At 28.4% G+C, this 27,754-nt stretch overlaps 2 protein-coding genes across 3 annotated transcripts; one reads left to right on the forward strand and one right to left on the reverse strand.

Moving 5' to 3' along the window:
* Positions 1-8,146: 8,146 nt before the first annotated feature.
* Positions 8,147-22,148, reverse strand: Edtp (Egg-derived tyrosine phosphatase). The gene is made up of 7 exons (XM_074249976.1): positions 21,999-22,148; positions 13,207-13,481; positions 12,592-13,148; positions 11,068-11,387; positions 10,537-10,999; positions 8,586-8,939; positions 8,147-8,505 (listed from the first exon to the last, which is right to left on the reverse strand). The coding sequence occupies exons 2-7, from the start codon at positions 13,291-13,293 to the stop codon at positions 8,337-8,339; spliced, it is 1,950 nt and encodes a 649-aa protein (XP_074106077.1). The 5' UTR covers positions 13,294-13,481; positions 21,999-22,148; the 3' UTR covers positions 8,147-8,336.
* Positions 19,569-27,750, forward strand: LOC141531900 (protein DENND6A). Of its 2 annotated transcripts, none has more exons than XM_074249998.1 (9): positions 19,569-19,790; positions 20,032-20,166; positions 20,231-20,503; positions 20,579-20,764; positions 24,364-24,620; positions 24,706-24,896; positions 24,975-25,243; positions 26,740-26,952; positions 27,011-27,151. In XM_074249998.1, the coding sequence occupies exons 2-9, from the start codon at positions 20,077-20,079 to the stop codon at positions 27,014-27,016; spliced, it is 1,485 nt and encodes a 494-aa protein (XP_074106099.1). In that variant the 5' UTR covers positions 19,569-19,790; positions 20,032-20,076; the 3' UTR covers positions 27,017-27,151. The 2 variants fall into 2 exon arrangements, with proteins under 2 accessions (XP_074106099.1, XP_074106089.1); XM_074249988.1 differs by having other exon boundaries at positions 19,580-19,790; positions 27,030-27,750.
* The last annotated feature ends 4 nt before the right edge of the window (positions 27,751-27,754 follow it).

Consider the following 27,754-nt stretch of genomic DNA (forward strand, 5'->3'; position numbering starts at 1 on the left):
TATGACTTGAGTTTAATTTATTTCAGGGTATCAAAATTTTTATTATTATTATTATTATTAATGCCAACTGTATTAACTTTTCTTTTCAAAATTGTTACTCATACTCTTGACTGCAGCCATATGATGTCTTTAAAGTCAGTTTAACATGGGAACCAAATTTTGAGGACGTCATAGTATTGGCTGGGTTAATGCTATTTATACTAGTCATGAAAAATTCAAATGTAAGGATTATTTCCAACGGGCTGTCACTTGGAGTAAAATGGTCGCACAAAAAATAAATACAAAACCAAAACTAAATATTAGTTTCAACTATGCAGTTTTGAGATGTTGACTTGAAGATTTTGTTAATATGCGCAGTTCCGCGGCTATCCTAAGAAAGGTTTGGCAGATCCGAAAGTGGATTCGTTCGATAGATAAAAAAAGGATAGTTAATACTCTGAAAAAATATTTTTTTTAACTTCCTGCTACGAAAATCGGAAAGTTAAAAATTTTTTTAAATGAGTTTTTTTTTAAATAACTTTTAAGTGGCTTCATCGATCAACTACAAAAAGAATCAGTTCTCAACCTTGAAAAACTACGTCGATTGCCACTAATCCAGTCAAAATGGATTGATTCGTTCGAAAGATATCATGGACGAAAAATTTCAAAAAAAGTATTTTTTTAAAGTAACTTCGAAATTTCTTTTCGGATCGTTATTGATGAAATCAAATAATTATTAGAGTCTAAAAAACCACGTCGATTACCGCCAAAAATGTGAAAATCGGATAATTGGTTTGTGAGTTACCGTGGTCGAAAAAATTTGGAAAAAGAGAATTTTTCAAATTTTTGGTCTGATCAATTTGTGTTTAAAAGTAAACCATACGATTCGTAAAACTGCGTTTAATGTTTAAATCGGTTTATTTATTCAAAAGTAATTGCAGTTTGAAAATTCTAAGAATAGTGTTTTATTAAGTATCTATCAGATTTTTGAACTCGAAGTCAATTTCAGATCAATGCGAATTTTTTAAAATTTTGGCAGATTAATATTCATATAATTCTGCATCGATTGACGCAAATTGAAAATTTTTGACCATCTAGTTTCAGAGATATTTAATTTCAAAGTTCGAATTTTTAAAGGAGGTTATGCACTGTGATATACAGGATACCGAAAATTTTACTCGTATATTTTATTATAACTAAGAAAATTTTTTTAAGATTTTCATAAAAAACTAAATTACTATTAAAAAACAGCTATTATTTGTTTTTTTCAAACTTTAATTGATTTTTACCATCTAGATTTTTAAATATTATTAAAAAATAACTGTATTATTCAAAAATAACCATGAGTAGAAGTGAGTAAGGAATAGCAAGTGAGAAAGACAAAAATATCCTAAACTATACCCAAATTTACTCGCACTATATGTCGCGAGAGTACTACTTTAATTTCCGAATTTTTAACAAAAAATAAACTATCAGTTTCTTGAATTGTAGTTTTTAATTTCCTTAATAAGTTTAACAATAAAATTGTATTTTCGCTATTCATTTGAAATTATTTAGTTATGGTTAGCTTAGATTTTTAATGCAACATGTGAAAACTACAATATGTGACGCGGGATGAAACACGATGTTAGACCGAGTGATGCCAGTTTAACTTCACTCTGGTCTGAAATCGTTTCGTTTCATCCCTAGTCACACAATATACCATACGATTTCCACAATTAATTACTTGGGAAATAATGATATCGAAGTAATTAAAAAAATTCAATTAATGTAGTTTTCGAAAAATTAATAGCTGAAGAATGAGACAATGCACACGGAAAAAAAATTATATGAAAAATTACAATAGTAATATCGTAATCCAGGACTATACTTTTAGTATCTTGATTTTTACGATGCTGCCGTCTACAGAATACAATTTGAATTATTGAAAATTACGATGTTATTTAGTAAATTTTTTTTCTGTAAGAGCAAGTGAATAAGGACGCATACTATATGTTTTAATAAAAGAAAGACAGAGTCCAGTAGTTTGCGGCGCCACCCCCAAAAGATGACCAATTACTGTATGGAGGGTCTTATTATGTGACTGAACATAAAATTTAGATATGCCTCTGATAGCATGAGGGAGTAAACCTTGGACTTGTGACGGAGAGGTCTCCGGGTTCGATTCCTCAGTGATGCAGAATTATTTTTTTCGGTAACCTAAGCTTCTTTTTAATTTAAGTGATAGAAATTTACGATACTGCATCGTAAAAATTACGATGTTTGAGTTTAGGTCCGGCATTATAATATTCTATACTAAAAATTACGATGTTTTTACCGTAATTTTTCATACAGTTTTCTTTCCGTGCAAATTGTTAACTTTTTGCCGCATAAGAACTTGGGCGTTCAAAAGTCCCGAATAACAGAGCAGAAAGGATTAATATTAGAGCCACTCGTTTTCCTTCTACAATTAATATTCTTTTAATAAGCGAATACTTACCGCTGTATAGAATGATTTCTAATTAAGCGATTACCTGATTCCTTATTTATTATAAAAAGTACAGTGGTTAACATGCAATTAGTTCAATATTTCTAATCGTAATCTAAATTATTCGTTATTTTTATACGACTGTAAATTGTATTGTGCGTATAGGTATTTATAAAATAAATACGTAATAAATGAGTAAATCTTATTTATTTTCATATTCTCATAACTGTGTAAGTACCGGAAAGCTGTAGAGGAGTTTGCCAGGGTATAAGAGTTTATTGTAAGAAATAAAGATTCTAATCCACTTGATTCGTATTTTTACGATCCATTCCAAGTCCAATATCAATACATGAGGTAAGATATTTTGCTTCAAAGTCAGAAATCAGACTTTCTCAATTACAGCAAGGTATCCAATCATATTTTAGAGGTTATTTAATACATATCTTAACAGATTAATAAGTGAAAAATGTTTCTTGTTACCCTACTGCTGTGATAACCAGTAAATAAAAAAAAAAAAAAAAATTGAAAAGTTATTTATTTTTCCCCGACTTTCAAAAATCAAGTTGCATCAGATCTCCACAGGAGAAAATAGATGTATAGATTGTAACGGATACTTTTTGACTCATTTTACCCCCCGCCCGATTTAACTCGCCGGAGTCCAGGATTCTAACGAGGGTAAATCCAAATTAAATCAAACTCGAAAATTTAAACATTACTAACAAAACAGAATCTCTCTATTATAATAGATATTTATTATAATAGATATCTCTATTATAATAGTCGTCAGTAATATCATTCTCCGTTGCTTACAAATCGCGTAGCTAATTTTTTCCCGTCGTCCCTCTATTTTCCGGCTCCTGACGGGTGACTATAGTGCCACCCCGCAGACCCTATTCCACGATATCCAAGGGAAGAGTGAATAAAATCCACCTCACCCCTACCTACTCGGCTGTGGCTGCCTACCACCTTTTGGGTTAAGACCTCCAGGTGAAGAGTCGCCTTTAACTCGTGGGTGAAAATGCTCACTCGCCTGTGTCGTAGTCCACACCAGGTAGAGTAGGCTGTCTTTAATTTTTCGGCCAGAAGTCTCCAGTCGAGAAATTAAACCCAGAGAAAGGTTGCTCAACGGCGGATAATTTTTGGGCTCTATCAACCCACAAGTTTTTACCAGGAGCGATAATTATTAGCTAATTATTGCCACCTGTCGCGCGCCGTCGAACTTCGGGAAATTCCCGAAAAATTTTAAGTCCCGATTAAATTTCTAAAAATGAAATATTAGTTTTCACTCAAACAATTTAACAAATTACATAAATTCATAATGAATTTCATTCCCATACTAATTTCTCTTCGGGACTTAGAAAAAATAACATCCGCTTAATTAATTAATTTATCAACATTATTTCCCATACTAATTTGTCTTAGAACTTAGTAAAATATTTTAATTCGATATTTCGAATTTATTCCTAATATTTTAATTTATTCTTAATTTTAAGTAAATTCAATTTTTGTTCTTTGTCAGTAGAACTACATTGTTTCGCTTTTATTAGCTCGGCGGTTTTTTACCGCAAGCGAACAAACGTCGAATTTATACGCCATCTAAAGCGGCGATGGCAAACCATTAAAATTCACTTTTTTTTAGTCTTGTCGTCGTTTACTATAATTTTAAACAGAAGAAAATAGTGATAAGCAAAATTAATCATAATAAATGTTTGTAATAATCAACGTGATAAATAAAAAAAATATCGTCGTAAGTAATGATCCTCGTAGAATTAATTGTTTCGATTAATTCTTAAAGACGACATAATAAACAGTAATAATTAATTAATAATTTTAAATAAACAATTAATAATACTAATAGTAATAAAATAATTAATAATAGACGAAACACTTTAAACCATAAACACAAAAATCAACTTAAACAAATAAATTGTCCTGGCATGGGCAGTCGGCGCGGTCACGGTAGCGGTGGCTCGCTCGATCCGTCGATGAGTCCCCAGTCCCGCGGTGCCGGCTCTCGCTGCTTGCGTCACCCCTCCACCTCCCCACTTCTAATACCTTCTTTACAAGATATACATATATATATAATTTTTCAACCAAACGCATTTTCTGAATCTACCTCAAGAGCTGAGTCGAAATATAGCAAAATTTGTCAAAAGTTCTGTCACAAGGACTAATGCAATAGTTAAATTTTTATGAAATCTACTAAAAATAAGCAAACAGATATCGATTGTCTGTTGTCCGCTAAGTTCACACTTATAAACAGACTGAGATCTGGTGTAAATATCAAACGTCGGATTTTGCACATTTTCCTCCATGTAAGTCAATTACTACTGCTAACTGCTATTGTACCACAACCGTATTTTAAACATACTAGAAAATAAGTAAAACTTACAATAATACACACTGTTAGATTAAGCTCAAGCTTAAGCAGGAGCTATATAAAAATAAGTAAAAACGTAAGTGCAACCTTGTAAATATTCTACATTTATCGTTTTTAATAACATATTTATAAAAAAAAAAAAAAAAAAAAAGTATTTCAAGCGTCAGGACCACAGTTCGAATTCCCACGCATATTGAATTTTTAATATTCCTATAGAAACAATTATTCAGTCGTTGTCATTGATATGTACAGTTGACAATGATTCGAGTAAAATAAAAAATTCTCGATTTGAACATCTCTCAATAAAAATTTCAGTTAATAATATGATTAGAAAATAAAGTAAATAAATAAAACTATGAACAAAATTCACATAAAATAAATAATTATAAGCACAAACAAATATAATTGTAGAAATTTATCAAAAAAAAGTACTATACATAAAGATAATTGAAGATAAATAATCCTATCTCGGTAAAGCACCAGAGAAGGCCATCCCTGTAACTTACCGCTAATTCCATACCTAGGCCCTTAAAATGGTACTTATGACGTTTTTGAGCTCAAAATTACGATTTATGTGTTCTTTTGAAGTCTCCAAGCTCAAAGAGTTAGTTGTTCTATGCTTTTGAGCTCTTCGAGCTTAAAAGTCTGGTAGAAGTTTAATAAAACACTATTCTTAAAATCTTCAAACTGCAATTACGTTTGAATGAATAAACCGATTTAAACGCGGTTGGCAGCATTTAACGCAGTTTTACGAATCGTATAATTTACTTTTAAACATAACTTGATCAGATCGAAAATTTTGGAAAAATTTGAAAAATTCACGTTTTCCGAATTTTTTTGACAACGATAACTTACTAACCAATAAACCAATTTCGATGTTTTTGGAGAAGATCGATGCGGTTTTTTAAGCCCCAGTAATTATCTCCTGAAATCAAAAACAATCCAAGAAGAAATGTCGGAGTTATGTAAGAATAACACTTTTTCCTAAATTCACGATATCTCACGAATGAATTAACTGATTTTGATCGCGTTGACAGCGATCGATGCAGCTTTTCAAGCTTAAAAGCAGTTTAGTTTTTAAAATTGATTGGTAAATCTGTTAAAAAGTTATTCCAAAAAAATAGTTTCTCAAATTTTTTATTTTTGAAATTTAAAAGTTATGAGAGGTTATAAGAGATTCACACACACACACACACGCACACACACGCACGCACAGACGCACAGACGCACAGTGACAGCATCGCGGGGGTCGTCAGGGAAGCTTCCTGTGACTATAAAACGTCGAGATCTGATAAATACTCGATTTTTTGCGAAACGGGGTAAAACCAATAACTTCTCGAGTTTCTTAGCGGGATGTTAAAAAAAATAAATGAAATATTAGTCTTCCGATGATTACAGTTATAAAAAGAAACAATATTAAATAACTCTAGCTAAATATAAAGACATTTACTAAATTACTAGATCATATAACACAAAATTAATATTGAAAACGCCTAAAATGATGAAATAGCCTATTTAAGCAATTAAAATTTTTTTAAAATGTAAATATAAACAGGAGATACAATGGAGATTAAAAAATCGTAACAATCCTAAATTCAGACGAATAAATTCATCCGAATAAAAGTATCAAGGTTATTTGACATATAAATTAATGAAAAACTCTGAATATTGAAAAACTTTACAAATGAACATCTCTGATTATGGACAACAAAATTCTGCAATCTCTTAATTTGGAATTCTCTCACTAAAGAGTATAAAAAAAATAAAATATTTATAAATTTAAAAATTAAAAAATAAGTAATAGTTTAAAAACACTAAAAAACACACTACTATAAAACTAAACTAATTTTTTCTCAGATATAGTCGATAATTACCAAAATTTAGCAATTTTCAATTTATAGAAAAATTTCTATCCTTCAGCGAAAAATATCGATGATCCTGAATTGAATATATTCTTATTCAATTGTGAATACTATTTCTCTATTTAAGAAAACCTTGTAGTTTTGAACGAAAAATTTATCTTATTTTAAAAATAAATTGCTCTTCGATGAAAAAGTTATTTGCTTTGTTCGAATTTTGTAGTAATGTTAATTTAAGAAGACTTTCTTGTCAATTAAAAATAATAAGTTTAAAGTTAATAAGTTAAATCAAGAACAAATTTTTGAAGACGATAATGTTCTTGGTTCAAGTATTTTTTTTTTTTTTTCATGTATGTAATTATCTGCCATCAAATTTCGAAATCTACTTTTTTAATTAATTATAGAGTCATCAATTTTTTTAATTTCTACATTTTTTTTTAAATTACAAAATCTTAAAGGAGTGAACAGTACTTATTTTGTATCAGTTCTTTCAAAATTTGTTAGATAAATGTACAACATTTGAAGATTGCTGTCTTAAAATTTCAAGTACGTCCGACAGTGCCGATAGAAAAATCTTTGGAAGCTGATTTACCATGCTTTTCCAGCTACGCCCGTTTACGAAATTTTGTGAAATTTCGTAGAATTTCATGAATTACCAAAAATCGAAATTTATAAAATAGTTCATTTTTTCAAATAGTTGTAACTTCATCAAAAATAGGCGTATAGAGATGTTTTTTTAAAATTTTTGTTTTTAAATGTACACTGAAAAAAAAGTTTTCTCGACTGCTACTCGTAGCTATACGGATTGTACCCGTAACGATACACTCATTATTATACAGTAGACGGTGCCGAGTAGAAAACTTTTGTTTCAGTATACCATAAAAATATAAAAAAAATTTTCAGATGTTTTCAAATTATTTCGGTACTTTTCGAAGAAAAATAATTTTCTTTTGGAATTTTTTTTTTCAAAAATAAAAAATTTTTTTTTTTAAGCTTTGATTCATTCAGCAAATAATCCCGAATCACACGAACTGAGCAAATTTTTCCTCCTGTTTTTTATTATCGGTTGAAATAAATTTTTTTTTCTTCTACATTCACGTAGCATGGATTTAAGGCCTTTATATTCACGCGGCGTGGATTTATCAGGGCTTTTTTATGTATGAATGGATGTATTTTTTAATAAAAAAAAATCCCTCGTTAAATGAGTATGATTGTAAAAGTAAATATTTTAAGATTCAAAATTGTGGAAAATTGCAGGATTGGCCTGTAAAATCAACTTTTTTCCCTATTTTTTTCCTTCGTTAATCTTACATGAATACTACTCACTAAACTAATCTTTTAAAAATCACCTAAAAGTTTTGAACTTCTTTGATTTCTCAATATGTGTCACTACTGTGTATTTGAACTCGGTTAATATAACAAAGTAATGAAAAAAGGTATGCATAAGTTTACAATGAAATATATATGAAAAATATTAAGTTTAATTTATTGTACACGTATACATCATATTTATAAAGTTGCATTCTATTTACTTTAAAAATTTAATCTCATTCACCATTCATATCGTATTAGTGAAAAATTTAATATGAACCAGTTTAAACAATTCAATTTCATATAATAATAATATAAAGCCCTTTATCATAATTTAAGGTCATAATGACGTACGTTGCACCGATAATATACCTACTTTTTCAGCGAAATTCCCCAATAATTGGCCGATTCCACTAGATTCCGAATTTTCTTTCATTCTAAATCCAACTGTGTGGCTGTAAATAGTATAAAACAATGTCCGAACGCTGTGTAGCCTTTCTTTACGGGATCTAAAATAGTTATATCATCACTTAGAAATAGAAAATAATTAAATTATTTATGTATTTTTTAAGTATATGTAAAATATTACTGGGCTGAAGACAGAGCTGAATCATCTTTAATCACTGTGACACTTGATTCTTGAGAAGTTTGACCAGAACAAGTTATGCACTGTGATTTACAAGTTAGTGTAGAGGCGGATAGAAATTCCGGTAGTGCACAATTGGAGGTTGTTGACCCTCGCAAACTACCCGTTCCTGAAATCATTTGCCAAGAACCAGCGGAAGACGAAGATTCGTTGCGTTGTCGAAAGCGTCCAGGAATAGGAACAGCTACTGGAGAAGTGCGACTATTTGACAGCAAAGGTGAACATGAACCATGACCAACAGTTTTTTTATCACTTTCTTTATTTTGTGAGTTGAAAAATGTCCATGGCATCACATTTCTATTTAATATTAAAATGATCGTTAATTTTATAGCTTAATATCTTGAGAAATATCATGTAGGCAATAACCCCGATAGCCTCAATTTCTGCTCAAGAGCATGCTGCAGGAATTTTCTTAAAATTATCAAAAAGTATCCGTTAAGTTTTTCTGTTAGTTTCAGTTAGCATGGCTATCAGGGAAGCGGATATAAGTTTAACATATTTACTTAGGGTACTTTAAATACAAAAATTATTTTTTTTTAATTAATTATTTAAGTGAAAAAAACTCTCCTCACATCGCAGCTCGATATCTCAACTCTATGCGAAAAAAAAATTGGAAAACGGTTGACCCTGAAGGTCATCGGATTTTCACGCAGTTGGCGGCATTTGACGCAGTTTTTTCAGCCATATAAATAATGTTTAAGTTTAAATTGATCAAACTAGGAATTTCGGAGTGATTCCGAAAAAACACTTTTTTCGGTTTTCTTTCGTTCACGATATCTCTCAAACGAATCAACCGATTTTGACCGGCTTGGCGGCGATCAATATGGTTTGTTGATGTTAAAACTTGATTAGTTTTTGGAATCGAACATCGAACGGTTGGCGTTATTCAAAAGGGCTTGGTCAAACTTAGATTTTGAATATAATTTGGACAATTCGGACGGGTAGATTTTGAGAAATCTCAAAAAAACTACGAAAAAAAATGTTTTCAAATGTGGTTTTTTTAAACGCCTTTACCGATTGATTTCAACAACTAATCAGTTCTTAACGTTCGTGAGATATCGTTGACAAGAAAAATGAAAAAAAGTGATTTTTTTTAAACAACTTCAAAATTTCTTCTTAAATCGTTTTTGAAGTAACAAATTAACTATCAATGTTAAAAAAAAAACTGCGTCGAACACTGCCAGTCTCCTTAAAATCGATCAATTTGTTCGTGAGATGTTCAATTTTTTTTTAAGTTTATAAAAGTGTTTTATTAACATAACTTCAAAATTTTACGTCTAATCGTTTAGTAGGTGATTCATAATCTTTGTGTGTTTAAAATACGGTGTCGAATACTGCAAGTCTTGTTCATAGTGGAAAGTTCCACGGATGGCCTTCAGGGTCAACCATTTTCCAGATTTTTTTTTTATCAAAGTTCTTTATCATACATTTGTGAATAGTGGCTGGACTAAAAACATTTAACATTTTGAGTACTGCGAGAGTTCTTGACAACAGTTACTATAACATCGATTACTATGCTAACAATTACCTTAGTATTCGTTATCATAGCAACAGTTACTATGAAGTTTTCATTTTATTATTATTCTCAATTACCATTGAATTATTTTATTGTTCAATACTTTATTCATAAGGAAAAAAAATTCGTTCAAACATTTCAAACTGAGCTTTTCACAACATCTTTCGAAATTTTTTTTCTTTGAATCAAACTACTAAAGCATTATTTTTCGTGAATTATGAAGTACACGTTTTTAAAATAAATCTAAATCTTTGAAAAAATAAATTTTTAAGTGACGAGGTTTATATAAAAAATTGGAAATGTATTATTTTGAATTATCGTCAGTATATCAAACATTGGAGCAAATACATAATTAAAGGCAAGACCTAATTCACTTACCCATTACTGTGGCTGTCATCTTGATTGTCTGTGGAAGAGCATGGAAATACTGTAGGTGGATTATTATCTTGACTATCCCTACTGTTTTGGCTGAAAGAGCTACACCAGCTATTTAAGCTCATATTAGAGCTAACTGAACTCAATGTTACAACAGACTCGGTATCAAACGTTGCATTATCTAACTGTGGATCACTATCATGACATTGTACTGAATGACGAACTCTTGTACTTTTATGAGTAATACTAAATTCTTCATCTTGAATATGTTTTAAAAAAAAAAAACCAAAAAAGAATATTTCCTCGCCTTTACTCAGCCGATCTTGTAAATCGTGACCAAATAGCAACCAGTCGTATGCAATCGTAAAGTATAAAATTTGGTGGGCGTCTAAAGATGTATGGATTGCTCCATCTGCCCACAAACTTATTCTCAATAACGAGATAAATAGAGGAGTTCGATCCCATCCTGAAAAATTTTACGAATAATTAAAGGAACTTAATGCATATTTTTCAGTTAACTTTTTAAGAACTTACCGGAAATACAATGAATCAACATTCCATTACTACTATCACTTAGGTAATTAAGTATAAGTTTGAAGTAATTTTGTGTCAATTTAACCAAATCCCATACTTGATATTGTTCCCAATTAATTTTCAGCTGGGTGGATATTATATCTTCAGGAACTCCGATTTGAGCATCAACATGTGTTTGTGACCAATCAAAAATTAAACCTTTCGCTTGATAATCATTTTCTCGAAATTCTTTGAAAAATTCACATCCAGGATACGGTAGTGAGATTATTGTGAAATCTGCATATCTTTTTTCTTTATCAACTTTCTCCGATGAAGTCACACTAAAAAGGTTTCAAGGCTTATTTAGGTCGTTTTGATCAACATGAAAAATATACAACAATAAAACATTTAAAAAAAAACTGTATTTTAGATAAAAATGGTCAGATGGCATTTTTTCACGATCTTTTAGTAAAAAGTTTTTATGAGTGAGTCTTATAAATCACTATCTTATAATACACTAATAGTGTATACAGGCAAACACTAAAAAAATTGGCATGATATATGCAATCAACATATAAATCACAAAAGTAATTCAAGCAGAAAATGAGAATCTTTTATATCGATAATGAAACCTTACAAATAACCTTATAATAGATAGTTTATGAAGTATACAAAGGTCAAGTCAGAAAAAAAATCAAAAATTGCGATGATGGGGCTCTGAATATTAACATTAAGAGCTCAAATTTTCAAAATTTTTTTCGTTATATTTTTATTGTGCAAGTTTACATTTAAAAAAAAAAAAAAAAAAAAGCCCATTCGGCATCCGAAATAGAAGTACATTTCATTTTATTTCATTTCTGTAAAATTTCTTAAAAATCGTCTTAAGATCAATATTTTTTCATTTAGAAAAACATGCTAATTAAAGCTTAATGTTACAGTTTTCAGATGCATTTTACAGAAATTGAATATTCAGATGCACCCAAAAGTTTTATGAAGGAGAAATAGTGAGAATATAAAATGTTTAAAATTTTGAAATGCTGTAATTTCTAAACTAATTGACCGATTGAGCTAAAATTGAAACTTGACCTTCGTAATCGTCTATAAAAAAAGGATGTTGAGTTTATATTTATATTATAAATATAAATATAAGTTTCATTAGGATCCCTTAAGAATTGCTGACGCTATCGTCGTGACAAGCCGCGTTATATCGTATATATATACAAATATACATACATAGATACATAAATTTTTGAACTATACGTATTTTCTGACTCAGCTTGTTAAGTTAAGTCGGAATATAGCAAAATTTTTCAAAAGTTCGGTCATGAAGACCAATGCAATAGTTAGATTTCTATGAAATCTACTAAAAAAGAAATAAAAAATGATACTTGATAACAAATCAAAACTTCATTTACTTTGAAGTATTTAAAAAATTAATTATTTATGTGCACACATGATTATTTACAAGCAATGAACAAAGTGAAATACATGCGCTTGGATGATAATTCAAATTACACCTATAATAAAAAAAAATTAAATACTTACTTCATGCCGAACTTCACTTTCTTTTTTTCAACCATAAAATCAATTATATTACCAACATTAAGGGCTTTGAGAAGTTTAATATCTTGATTCCTAACTTTATCAAATAATTGCCAATCACTTAGTGCAGAATCACTGCATCCAGCCTCATCTAGTCGCTGATGAAAAGCATTAGCAGACTCATTTCCAGCAAATAAATAATTTAATCCAGATCTTCCATAAATTTCAGGACCTGCTGATAACGTAGCTGATCTACATATAAATCTACCCTTATAAAGTATTACAGGCAGTGGAAATCTTGAACGACATCTTGCAAATCTAGCATTTTTAATTAAATCTTTCAATTTATTAGAATCATATGTATTTTCATAAATAGTTTCCGTTGTACGTGGCAGTTGTGGCGGTGTATCACATATATATGGATTTCTTTGCTTTTCATTTTCAAAAATAATTAAATGACTTGGATAATGTGCACTAAGATCACCAGCGACATTATTAATTACTGAATGTGTGTAATCTAAATCCACTAGCAGAAGGCATTGCTGCATGATTGTTTGGCCCTAAAAGGAAAAAATCATATCAATTTTATCGAACGACAAAATATATATTTGTGTTTACCGTGCAATCAGCATCTTTGGCTTTGTACGTATTTTTTGAAAAATAAACTAGCAAATTCTGCAAGTCTTGAACAGCGATATCAGTCATGATTTGCTTATATTTATTCAATTAAATTTAGATTTCTAATGCACAAAGATACAACAGCTATTTAAATCTTGATTGAATTTGTATAACTAAACTTTTGAAAATTTGTTCATGTGGTTATATTTTTCATCTTTGATTTCAATCTTTTTTCATGTAGAATACTTTTTATGATCCAACTCTTTATGGACATCCTGCACAGAAAACGTTACATATCACAATTAACAATATAGATTTTATTTTTAATTAGACATCATTATAATAGTTTTTTTTTTTTTTTGTGCAATGTGTTACAGATGAGATATAATAATTCACAAACCATAAAGATATAAAAAAAAAGTTTGGCAAATCCAAAAGTGCACTACTTATAATGCTCATTCGTTTGATAAATAAAAAAAAAAATAATGTTCTGAAAAAATATATTTTTTGTATTTTATTTTAAATGTTAAGGTAAAAACTCCAATACCTGCTCAGGAACCGGTACCTGCTCACTCCATGTACTTGTATATCTATATTCACAAATGCAAATATACAAGGGAGTTTTATGAGGGCGAATGCAATAGTTAGATTTTTATCAAATTTACTAAAAAACACCGGATATGGAAAGTTAGATTTTTCAATTTGAGCACATAGTATTGGTTAAAATCGGGGTATTTTAATTTTTTGGCGATAGCAGAGCTATGCCTTCGCGCGTTCGCGCTTAAGGCATGCAATATTTGATTGGATTACCACTAGAACTTTTATAAAATGCAAAGATTTAAGGGAAACGGTAGATTTAATAATGTAAATTGTAACTTATTTCGTGAGCTATAAATTGTACTTTATGGAATTTTGATCCAATGAGTTATGCAGTATAACTAATGGATCGACTTGGTTCATTTTTTAACTTCACCGGGTTTTTCGTTGATACAAAAAATTCGTGAAGTTTCATCAAAATCTGTTGAGATTGCGGCCGTAATCGTGCTGACAAGGCCGGTTCTATCAAATATATATGAGCGATTCCAAGCCAAATCAACCAATTTTAGACCCAACCCCTTTCGATTTGGTTAAAATTTTTTTTATTCTTCCCTACCTCATGGAAAAAATTTTTCAATATTTATCCTATTTTTTTTTTTTTTCCAATCAAAAAACATGAATTTAAAAAAAAAAAATAGCTTTCTTTTGAAATAGCTATAACTTTTTCGCAATTTGACTTGTTAAGTTTTTTTTTTCCAGTTTTTTGTTTTTAAATTAACTTCGTGTAAAAGAAATACAAAAAAATTATTCAAGCCTGCCTTGATGGGTTTTTTTTTTTTAGATTTTTGGAGAAAATCAAAAATTTTTCGATGATTACTACTTTAATATTTTTCAACTTCCCAAAAAAAAAAAAAAAACTGGCATTCGAAACTTTTTGTCTTCGATTTCCCTTCATTATATCAATCGATTTTGCAGCGGTTTACAGCAATTGACATGGTTTTTTGTACTCAAGGACTGATTAGATTTTGGAATTGATCGTTAGTGTAGGTGGGTTTCAATAATTTTTTTTGTATTTTTTTCCAAAAGTAGTTAAAAAAATTTTGGCTAGGTAAAAAAATTAAAAAAAAACATTTTCGTTATACTCGCTCCAAAAGTTCAACTTTTGAGCGCTGGGTGGCGTCCGTGAAGGGATTCTTTTCTGGAGATTCTACCATACCGTCTTTTTTTCACGGCCTAGGCCGTGAAGTTTTATCCCCTCCTTTTTTTTACAAATTTTTCAAGTACACCCAGACGAAATTGAGAGAGATTGTAAAAAAAAAGTCACATTCTAGTGTATCGACCAATGATTGTGAGTAAATTTTAAACAATTACTATTGAGTGGCGCTAAGTATTTATCTGCTGGCAGTTTATTATGAAACGGACCTAATGTTAATAAAATAACAATTACGCCATAAATAAATATTAATAAAAAGATAATTAATATAAAATTAAGTTTTGTTGCCCTTGTGAACTTCATAAAATTTAAGTATGTCATTATTTGCCTCCTATCCCTCAAAAGTTGGCTAAACAAATTTTAGCCAAATCAAAAGGGGTGGAGGTCAAGAGTGATCATGTCCCATGCATAAAATGCGGTTTGACGTATTTTTAGCTATCAATATATATATATATATATATATATATATATATATATATATATATATATATATATATATATATATATATATCACAGGCGTAAAAAATTTAAAGGTAGACCACAGTAAAAATTTCTGAAAATACATTTTAATTAATAATGTCTTGAGCTATGAAAAGAATAAAAATATTAGAAAAAAAATTATTTCTAATTAAGATTACAATTGTGTACTTTAATTAAAAAATTCCTAACAATTGTTAGTAGAGTCATGTAGAGCAAATGTGCACAGCGGTTAAGAGTGCGCAATCCCATGTATTTGGGACTCAAATGAATGGGTTCGCGCACTTTTACTCACTGCGCCCACTTGCCTCGCATGACCCTAATGTTGATATTATTTATAATTCAATCGCTAAAAAGTAAGAAAAATCTATAAAGCAAAAGAAGAATTCAAAATGTAAGTCCCCAAGTGGTCAGAATGGTTTAAGATTAAATTATCAATTTATCAATTTTTCTACAATTTTCATTCATGTCCATGTTTTCATGATATCATTAAAATCACGTAGAGCTCAACTTCGAATCGTCCAAATTTATGAATTACTGGATTTGAAATTAACTGATTCCTGAATCAATCAAGTTTCCTATCTTGTCAAAAGAAATTGTATTTTTAATCCACAATCCTTGTACAAATGTTTAAAAAAAACATTGTTGGGAAGAAAAATAATAACTGAACTAATTGAAAACACTGTTTAGTTAGTTAATAATCAGTTTTAGTAAAAAAAACTCGTTCTTTAAAACTTTTAGTGGAAATAGATATCAAAATATAGTGGTGTGGTCAAGATAATTAAAAATACCTACAATTTTAGGGCTCATTTTTTTTTTCAGCCTTGTCATTAAACTTTAATCAAGAACCCTATTCAATATCAAACCTTGATATTGCTTCGTTTAGTTGTAATTAAAACATTTTGATTGACCTTCACACCGAACTTTCTCACTTTGGTCAGTCACATGTTTATTTTTTTCGTAAACAGAGTTCTCACGGTGACTCTGCGATCGAGACAACGTATGTATGCATATTGACTTGGAGTTGTTGACATAACGGAACACGTAAGGGCATTTTATTCACATTATAAGTAATTACTGTACGTGGGAAATTAAAAATAAATAAACAAATATTTAATTTTATGTAAAACATGAGCGCTTATGGTATGCACATTAAGATTTTCCAAACTTATGATATTTTAGTAACATTCTTTTTTAAATTCCTGATTTTAAAACTGAGTTTATTTGCAGGTTTTTTTTTTTTATTTAAAGTTGTCTGTGTTTTCCTTTTTCATATTTAACTGTACTTTTATTATTTACTTTAGTACTAGTTTATTATTTACTTAAGACATGATTTACGTTTCTACCATTATAATATTATCATTTTTTACGTTTAGTTTATTTTGCAAACAGAAAAATTAAAGATTTTCAAATTTTAGAGTTTGAAAACCGCCAAATTTAGGGATGACAATAAATTTCGAAACATGTTTATTATATGAATAAACATATGTTTTTTAAAACATACATTTTTTATATGTTTATAAAAAACACTTTTTTTTACATAAAAACTGACTTAATACAAATTAATGAACGCAATTATATATATATATATATATATATATATATATATATATATATATATATATATATATATATATATATATATATATATTCACTTCAATACTAAAATTGAAATCCATTAAAATTGGACAATTCTAAACCTGGACATTCATGAAATCAGCTGTTTTTACTCTTAGCCGTTTTAACTCTTACGAAACGATAATTCAAACATAATTATTAAATGTTTTATTTTTTAATTTTAAATTAACATAATTATCAAATTTTTTTGATTTTTCATTTAAATTATGTACATTTAAATATAGATTAATAATAATATATGAACCTAAGTTTTGAAAAAAAGTTGAAATTTTTGAGTTTCAAAATGGAAAAAAAAAAAAAAAAAAAAATAGCAATCGAAAAATTTTTTAATCCTTAATGAAGAATTCATAAATCCATCACATAAATTAAATTTTTTTAAAAATTATTTCGTCAACAACTGAATTTTTTGATTTTGATAATCGTTTTTTTTTTTTTTTTTATTTTTTACAAGGCGAGATAAAGGAAATCTTCATAAGACACCGGTCAGATGTTATGGATGTTGGTGGCCGATAGTGTGGGATTCTTACCCACTAAAATCTTCCCCTCTCTGGTACCTGATACTCCGGGACCACGTTAGCATTACTTTGCAGTACAGCTAGATCATCAGCACTCTAATCACTCTAATATCTAGACTAGAGTGTTGACGCTTCAAATAAACTTAGCTCATGAATCGGCTGATATTTTGAATTTCCAAGTTTAAAAACGACTAATTTCATGAATGTCTAAGTTTAGAATCCTCTAATTTTAATGAATTTTAATATTTGTATCGGCTGAATTCAGCAGTTTAAGTTTTTAAGTGACAATATTTATGCTTTTAAAAATTTTCAATAGAATACAACCTCATTTTTCGTATGACGCTATTTTAAATGTTCAAACTTTTCAACTATTTATTTTTTAATTTAGAATATTTTTAATCATTATTTATTCTAAATTCGGTAATGTATAAATCTGATATTTTATTGAGGCTTCTTTTTTTTTTAATTACTGGTTTTACGAATAAATTTATTTGCGAATTTCTTTATTTTTAAATAATTGTTTTTTTACTTCTCATATTTTGCGATACATTTCATTTATTTTAAATATCATTTACCTTTCTAACATTTAAGAAATATTATTTTTTATATTTAGCTTATTCTACAAATGGAAAAAATTAAAAATTTCTTAATTTTCGATTACAGAACCCTTTAAATTTAAGGTTATAAACCGACTCAAATTAATTAACGCAATTGTTTGTATACATATAATATAATTTAAGAACTGCAGCTTTCTGAATACTTTTATAAATTTTATTAACTATCACAAAATTCACAAATGCGTAAGAATTAATGATATGAATGTTATAATTTCCAGTTGATGTTATTATTATGAACTGCTTATTAATTCCAATAGATCATAAAAACAACAATTAAATATTGACACGAAAAACTTACCCTGACAGTTCAGAATAATTAGGATACTAGAGATAATCACATAGACATACTTTTATAACTATCACCATGTTAAATAGGTAAAAAGTTTCCTTATATTTAATTATTGAATAAACTTGATGTAAATATATCAAATCACAACAAAAACGATTGAAACTTTTTCTCCAATAAATGTGCTCATATTTGATGTTAAGAAAATAAATATATAACACTTTAACTGTGTCTATCTAAGGACTAAGCTAAATAATACATAATTATAAAAAAAAACTGAAGGAAATTTACAATAATTATATTTAGAATGACGGTTATTTTATAAGAGTGCTATATTATTTTTCAGGAAATTTTATTAAAATGTGATAAAGAAAAGAATATTAACGTAATTAATAAATGGTATAAATTTCAATATAAACCCAAAAAAAAAATAAACATTTTCAGTTATCTTCAATTTCTTTTTATACACATTTAACCTATTTTCACTGATTTTTATAATTTTTACCAAGTCTGGTTGCTTTAACAAGGCTAATTTTCAATGATGCACATGAACATCAATAATATAGTAATATTTGATATTGCCGTATGATTATGCTTCCACCTACTGTAGAACTTATATGATATTTTATTCGCATGGAGATTTACCAACAATAGTTAATTTACTCTTGTCATCGATAGCTTAAGAAAAGCTCATTAAAAATCATGCAGACAAAATATTCAAATTTACGTTTAATCATAGTTTAATAATACATTTTTATTCTCAAAAAATTAGTTACAGATTCCAGAAAATTATGTGCTGTGCATGTTTCCGGTTTAGTGTTGTAAATATTTGGATATTCTGTTGCATAGATCGTGTAAATAGACACAGCTTCGATGTGATTTACTTGTTGCAATAACTTGTTATCAGGCAAGTTAGAAATAAAAAATTCTTTTAATTTTGACTAAATCAAGAAAATTCTCATTTAAAAGAGGTCCACGAAATAATACGTACAACATAGCGACGTACGACGAAGCTTGAAATACTTTTTTAGAACCTCGTTCGCCCGAATGTAGTCATCGCTATACGACTCATTTTTTCACGTTTTTAGTTCTACTTTTTCTTACCAGATGGTGTAATGACTGAAAAAAATATCGACTTTCTACCTTTCATAAACTTTCAGTAACTTCATGTTGTTTTGTAGGGTTACGATTTGTTTACTTTTTCTAATTACTTTTTACTTAAAGGTTTTTTTTTTGTTCAATTGTTATTTAATCGAGTAATTTTTGTTGCGAATTAAGTTACTGAAAATCAAGTTTACGACGTGGGTATCAATTGTCAATTGCATTTATTCTTATTTATTTGTACATTTAAATTAAAAGTTTTTTTAATTTGTGACTTTTTTAGTCGTACATTTGACATATATATAATGAGAAATTTTTAATTGACATATTAGTGCCTTTAAATTGACCTCTTGATAGTTTCTATATTTGAAGACATTTCTCAAATAAAAATGAAACGATTAAATAACAAAAATGCTAATTATAAATTGTTTTATTTTTTAGTTAGATTTTTGCAAGTTAACTAGTGATGTTTTGAGAAATTTCACAATGACGAAATGTGGATGGGAAAATTTTGATAACTGGATTCACTGCATATGTGTAGTTACTTTTGACTTAGAGTTGGGTCAAGCATTAGAGGTAATGTAATAAACTAATCAAGTTCTGTTTTTGTATTAATGAGATAAGTTAATTTCTATTTCAGGCAATATATCCAAGTCACGTGAAGTTATCAGAAACAGAACGCTCTAATGTTTGTTATTTGGCATTTCCTGATTCGAATTCTGGATGTATGGGTGATACTCGATATCACGTGAGAATTCGACGAAATTGTCTAGAATCGCAAGATAAAACTTCCAGAAAAGAATATAATCGCAAATCACCTGCTTTTCTACAATGCAGTGAAGATTATTATTGGGGATACATTTATTTTCGGCAAGTGAAAAATCATGATTTACCTAGAGGGTACTTTCAAAAGGTATGCAATAGGAACAACATTCAGTTAACTTTTTCACTTTTATTCCATTATCATTTACAAGGATTTTTATTTTAGAGTGTGGTCATAGTTTCAATGCTACCTTTTGTTAATCTTTTCGGGGAATTATCTGCTTTGTTGGCACAAGAATTTTTTGAATCAGGAAATACTATTATGGAAGTAGCTATTCGTGAAATAGACCAATGGCTTCCACCGACACCAGGTGAACTGATTAATTTACATTTGCTTGGAGTTCTCTTTCAGGTACAATACTTTTTAGATTTTTGATGTATCAAAAGTTTTGAATAAGTCATATTAATGTTTATATGAAATGTTTGGTGCTAAATTAGGCAGTACTGAGATAATTCGAACAATTAATTATTTATGGCTAAAGTATCAGTTTGTTCAGTTCTGTTTCTTTCTAAATAGGGTAAATGCTCAAATTATTGACCGATTAGGTAAAAAAAACTATTAACTTATTAACTACAATTTATAATGGATTTTATGAAAGTTAAATACTTAATTGATAATAATTAACAACTACTTATGATAAAAATTAACAAAATTAGATTAATTTTGTTATTTAAGTGTTGAAATAGTGAAATCTCTAATATTTGACCGAGGAAACTCAATAAATTACCGACCGTTCTCAAATAAATTGACCGCGGAAATTAATATAAATAATTTTGTAAACTACATACATGTAGTTAAATTTATTCAGTACTTGAAGTTGTAACAAAATTTTACTATTTTATAAACGACTCGACGGTGGATACGTCGAGTAAAATAGAAATTTGTCCAGGACGCCCAAAATCAAATAAACAAAAACAAATAGGAAGCTTAGGAGATGCTCTTAATCTCCTAAGCAACACCGCAGCAGTCACCCAGGCTGGGTTAGTGCACGTTTAGACGCCAGTTATTTTTTTCAAACGGAGAAATAACAAACCCTTTATTTCTAGGGTCGATCTGCAAGTATTCAAGGGAAAAATAAATAATACAATGGTGTTTAGAATGAAAAGGAGAAAAATTAATCACCTCACGAAAAATTATCAACGATATAAACAAACATTTATTAAAAACAAATTACTTAAAATTAAGTCCAGAGCCGAATTCCTTAGCCGGATGGACTGTATAATAAAAATAATAATAATAATGTCGCGTATAATTATTAATAATTGGTCTAGATTCTGAGTAGACTATTTGGTTATTTTACGACGACGTTGACAATAAAGTAAAAATTTTATCTAAATAATTTAAACTAAGGCTTACCCGAATTCCTCAGTCGGATTATATCGAAAAATACAATTACAATTTTAAATAAATACTGGCCAATTCGAGGACCCAAACGCGTGGCTTTCGGGACAGTACTTTACTACGAGTAGCTTACTAACGACGGGGTCGAATCGACAATTAATAATAATCTTTAATAACAAATTATCTGAGCCAGGAGACAACGCGACGTGCAGATAATAATTTAGCTCAACTTGTGAGTACTCACCAAAAAGAAAAGGGACTGAAACCAAGGCGCTAGTTCCACACTCCTTACACTATGCGGGCTCCCGCGTGTCTGCCAATTTTATTTTTACCAAATACTATGAGGCCTCGTGTCCGATCACGAGGGCCTCTCAAGCCGTTTACTCAAAATTTACAAGTCCCTCTACTCGCGACCGATATTATAGGACACCACCCATGCGAATAAGGGCTATGATATATTACCAATAATCAATATTATGCTTTTGCATTTCCCTCATTATCTGTCCCGATACCCATCGTTAGACCCTGGTCTTCAATGCTAAAACAATCTTATAATATGATTAAGTACATTATGGTAAAGATTTACGGCAATAAATATATGAATAATGAAATAATAAAACTAAAATAATTCAATACAATTTTCTGAAACAAAAGTCAAATTAGTACTTGAGAACTAATAACAATAATATATAAATTCTCAAATATAAACAATAGTAAATAAAATATAATAAATAAATTAGTACAAAATAATAAAAGTTTTAGAGACACACCCGAGTATGAATCTGTTACCAATACTAGGCGCAGGGAGGGACGCACACGGGAATAAAAATCCTGTGACAAAGTATTAACTACATCTTTAACAGATATTACACTTTGAGCTAAACTTACAATATAATTGTAAATCGTTTTTTTTTATAAAATTGTAACGTCTACGATACATAAGAACACTCTTTTCACACCTATACAACAATTTTCGCGTTTCAGAATCAAAAACAATATAAACATTTTGACATGTTTTTATGTGCATTGAAAAAATCTTACCTGTAAAAAATTTATAATTAATGATTAATGTAATAGAAACGAACAAAAATATCTTTTTCTTTTTCACCTTTTTTTTTTTTTTTTTTTTTTTTTTTTTTAAGTTATAAACTAAAATTGTGTATTATAAATAGGAGATATAAAAAAATACTCGAATAACTAGGACTATTTTTTGTAAGTACAATTTTTTTTATTAAAATAGTTATTTATGTTGTATAACAGATTTCGAAGCTCTTTAATTACGTTTCTACTACATTAAAGAAAAAAAAAAAAAAACATCATACTTCATATAAAAAATATTCAAATGTGTCAATAAATAATTTAATGGTTGTAATTTTTATAGAATACAACATAGCTGAATATATAAAATTTATAATGTCAGGCTTACTTAATATCTTCACGTTAATGGCTTACGTTCAAAGGGACCACTTAAAAAAAAAAAAAAAAATTACGACAAAATTATGAAATAAAATTACATAAAAGAAAAAAAGAGTATTTTTTTCCTATTCAAAAATTGAGCAAGTTATGTATTTTTTGTATATAGAATTGTAGTGCTGGGGATAACTTCGATCACAAATTTTTCATTAAAAAATTAATGGATTTCTGAAAAAAAAAAAGTGAATTAAAAAACTTAAGATATTTGAGTTCTCTCGTCGCTAATGGTTCAAAAAAATTTTTAACAGTGTAAAATAACATATATTTTTTGTAGAAAATTAAAAATGTCATTCATTTAAAAAAATTAAATTTCTAGTTTAAAACATTTAAAAATGATAGAAAAAAAAAAATTTTGTCATTGTCATATTTTTTTTTTATATCGTCAAATATTGTTAAACTAATTACGAATTATGAACCTTAAAAGATTAAAAGCTAGAAACTTACAGGTAAGCTTTTAGTTTAGTTCAGCCACTTATTTTGATGATTTATGCTTCCTTCCATTTTTCCGAAATTAATCTGAAAAAAACATTGATACAAATGAAAATTTTTACTAATCTGATCGTGGGTTTCAAAGAATTTGATGGTTATCTGTGTAATATACCATTAAATATGTAAATATAAATATACTCATAAAATTCACTTTTTTATAAATAACTAAACATTTATAAGTTACTTTTAGTTCATACCAGAATTTGAATTTATTTACTAAATCTGCTGAGTTAAAAATAAATGATAGTGAAATGAGATAGGTTGAAAAGAATGTTTTTTATTCACCCAAAAAGTTTCAATTCCTGTTCGGTTTCACAGAAAGTAAATGAAGCTTTTTCAGTATGAGAAAGTGATGATAAAAATCGAAGTTTTGGTTACAGATATAATTAAAATTGCTGTAATATTAAAATAACTAACAACATACTTAAACTAGGATAAATAACATAAATTAATTAGTTAAGTACTTATATAAAACAACACAAAAATACATTTGTTCTTGAAACGAATGTTTACATTTATTGCAGTGAATGTTTTAGAACGTAAAATATTCCAATTCGAGTGTTTGCTATCCGTGACTTTGACGATTTTTTTCCATTGTTTCAATTCAATTCATATTTTTTTTTTCTAACACATTTTATTTTTTATAGACATATATTCCAAATGAAAATTATAAAGCTAACGTAGCATCAATTACTGGGATTGATAATGCGTCTGATCCATCGAGTGTACAGCCTGTACGTAAACTTATTATGGCATCTGCACTTGAAGACGATATGTTTCAGAGTTTATTAAATATTATAAGTCATGTTCATTTATTATGGGAGCTTGTATTACTCAATGAACCAATTCTTGTTATGGCAGGATCTCCTAAAACTTGCGCTAACATGGTGCAAGCTCTTGTAGCGTAAGATAATTCATTCTATTCCAGTATATTTAATAACTGGCTAATTATTAAGGATACTTGTATATTTTTTTTCTTTTCTTCTCAGAATGATTGTGCCTTTTAAATATTGCTCTGATTACCGTCCATACTTTACAATTCATGATTCTGAATTCAAAGAATATACTTCAGATGTCGCAGTCCCTCCAGCTGTCATTCTTGGAGTTACTAATCCTTTTTTTGCAAAAACACTTCAACGATGGCCACATATTATAAGAGTTTGTGATATAACGAATAATGGTATAAATCCATTAATATACTATTAATAATAAGACAAAATATAAAACATTAAAATAACGATAAATTTTTTTATTAAAGACAGTAAAAAGTACAAGATCAAAAAAGTTGATAGTCTAAAAATACTCGATTCAAAACCTGGAGTCTATACACAATATAAGACATTCCTGCAAAAAGATAAAACTCTTTTAAAAAAACTCATCCGAGGTGTTCAAACTAAGCGTCCAAGAGAGGTTCAAGCTGCATTACTCAAACGTCACTTGATGGAGTTAACCGAAAGTTTTATGATTCCACTCGAACGCTATATTGCTAGTCTGATGCCACTACAGAAAAATATATCACCATTTAAGGTTTGTGTTTTTTACTGTATTAGCTTTTCAGCCATTACTTTCCTTGTCTTTTACAACACTTTTTTTTTTTTTTTTTTTTTTTTTTCAAAGCTTAAAATTGTGTTTCTCCTGAGCGAATTAACCGATTTTTATGCGATTTGCAGCGATCGATGTTATTTTTAGTTTAAGAGTCGAGATTATATTATCGGAACAATCGGTCCACTAGTTTCAAATTTATTCCAAACAAATCATTTTTTTTAACCAAATCAGTTCGAATAATCAAAAAATATAAGTTTGAAAAGATCCTTGAGAATGTCTCCAACCGAGTTTCAAGTAAACAAGTCGTTCAAAAGTTATAAGAGATTTATACACACTCCAAAAAAAAAAAAAATATGTGTCAGTGATTGATTTTTGTTGAGCTTAAGGATGTTCATGCGTAAGTCTTGACAATTAGATAAAAAATTTAATTTTTGCATTTCGATAAGTTAAATGACGTAATTATTTTTTCTCGAAAATTTAAAACCCTTTATCGACTGTTTCAAGAAGTTATTAAAAATTCAAAACTGAAATTTTAACATACAACCTTATGATAAATCGATATTCCTTTAAAATTAAAATTACAACATTTATACTATCAAAGTAACTACTATAATAAATAATGTTTCAAAATATTCTGTAATTTACGTAACTTATATAATTGCATTAAAAAATTGTTGTTGACGATCCATTAAATTAATGATTAATTGTTTTATTATATATAATTCAAACTATTCTGGTTTATTTACTGGAATGAAAACAGGCAACGGCGCTCACAACATAAATATGCATAAACACCTTGAGCGTCAAAACATAATATAAGATAACTGTTGAATCTGTTAAAAAGTTCACGTTAACATGCAGCTATTTATATGGTTAAAAATGATGATATTGCCAAATTTGAAATAAAAAATAAAAATTGATGTCAAATTAACGGCTACGTATGCTTACTGATATTATCTAATAAATGCCTAAAAACTAATCTAGGATGAACAAAAAACAGTTATAAATTATTGATATATTTAAAAATTTTTGTCGACTTACCAATAAATTTCGTAAAAAGTTAGAACTCAATTTTACTTGAGTGTAACGCATAAACGTCCTTTATAATATATTTTTGAGCATGATATACTCAGAAGTTTAATAATTCTGCGCAAAACAATCTTTATTATTGATAATAATCTCAAGCATTGTCTTTTATTTAGATTTTTTTGGTCTCTTCTACTGTACGTTCGCATATTATGAATTAATATTCTTATTTATTTTCAAAGAAATACCCATTTATATACTTATTTAATCTCATTTCAAAATCAATTTCTCAAGCCATGTCCTACTCATGCAAAAGGACTATGCTCGATAAATTAAGTTTTCTAAACAAAACTAAGTACATAAACTTTAAATGCATAAACTATTTAAAAATCAGAAAAATTTAGAATATGTTTAGTAAATACACTTATTACTTATTTGTAATTATTAACTAGGCTACTCCCATACCTCAATTATTCAATCCAGAGGATTTTTTGGCGACAGTTAGTACTGCTGGGCCTCAATTAACCATTGGGATTAAAGGAGATTGGGCTGGATTGTACAAAAGATTTTTCCGAACACCAAATTTTTCAGGATGGTTTAATTTACGATACTCAGAACTTACTCATAAATTACAAGCATTACAGCTTGAAGCTTTATCTCATGCGGTAAAACTAAACTTAAATAACGTTTATTTATTTTATTATTTTCAATCCATTAATTTAGGTCTAATAAAAATTTCTAGGATCTAAAGACATGGGTCCAAGATAAACAAGAAGTAGAAATCATTGACATGATTTTAAAAATTCGGCAAAAATTAGAAATAAGTCATAGTGAAGATATACCAACTACTCAAGCAGTGCGAATAAGACTTAGCGAACGTTTGAATGATATTACTCGAACACTGCCCGATGATTTAAAAGTTATACTCAAACATGAATCTTGACATTGCCATTTTTATCAAATAAGTATGATGTTTTTTTTTATAATTCCATTTAGTTTAAGTATGTTTTATTTTTCGAAACGTATTATTTGAAAAATAGAAAATTTATTTGTTATAAAAATAAGCGAAATCATTTTATAAGTTTTATAAACATATCGTTTGAAAATATTACGTAGATATATTAAAGTGTAATTATATTTAGATAAATTTTATGATCAATCGAGTAAAATAAAGAATCTTATACTTGCAATTTGTTCAAACAGTTTTTGGAGTCTAAGTAGACTTAAGACGTGAACAAAGTTCAATAGATTCAATGAGGTTAACAAAATTACTTGAATAAAAATTTTTGGAGAAAGTATCTGGGATATTTTATTTTCCCATTAAAATAATTCATACTGTAAATATCAGACGATTTTTTATAGTTTACAGATTCACTGTTGTATTTTAAGAAATAATTTATACTTTTTCATGTAGACATTTGAATTTTTGTTTTTAATGAAAATGAAAAAAAAAAAAAAATAAATAAA

This window comes from Cotesia typhae, unplaced genomic scaffold (genome assembly GCF_013202065.1).
Source record: "Cotesia typhae breed Kobodo isofemale line unplaced genomic scaffold, CoteBio_Ctyphae contig_119, whole genome shotgun sequence".
NCBI classification, from domain to species: domain Eukaryota; kingdom Metazoa; phylum Arthropoda; class Insecta; order Hymenoptera; family Braconidae; genus Cotesia; species Cotesia typhae.

Coding starts and splice junctions, on each gene's coding strand:
- Edtp (XM_074249976.1), bottom strand. CDS start 13,293: ATGACTGATATCGCTGTTCAAGACTTGCAGAATTTGCTAGTTTATTTT. Junction 13,149..13,206: donor CCAAAGATGCTGATTGCACG/GTAAACACAAAT, acceptor TTTTCCTTTTAG/GGCCAAACAATCATGCAGCA. Junction 11,000..11,067: donor GTTGATTCATTGTATTTCCG/GTAAGTTCTTAA, acceptor AAAATTTTTCAG/GATGGGATCGAACTCCTCTA.
- LOC141531900 (XM_074249988.1), top strand. CDS start 20,077: ATGACGAAATGTGGATGGGAAAATTTTGATAACTGGATTCACTGCATA. Junction 24,621..24,705: donor ATGGTGCAAGCTCTTGTAGC/GTAAGATAATTC, acceptor TTTTCTTCTCAG/AATGATTGTGCCTTTTAAAT. Junction 24,897..24,974: donor TTGTGATATAACGAATAATG/GTATAAATCCAT, acceptor TTTTTATTAAAG/ACAGTAAAAAGTACAAGATC.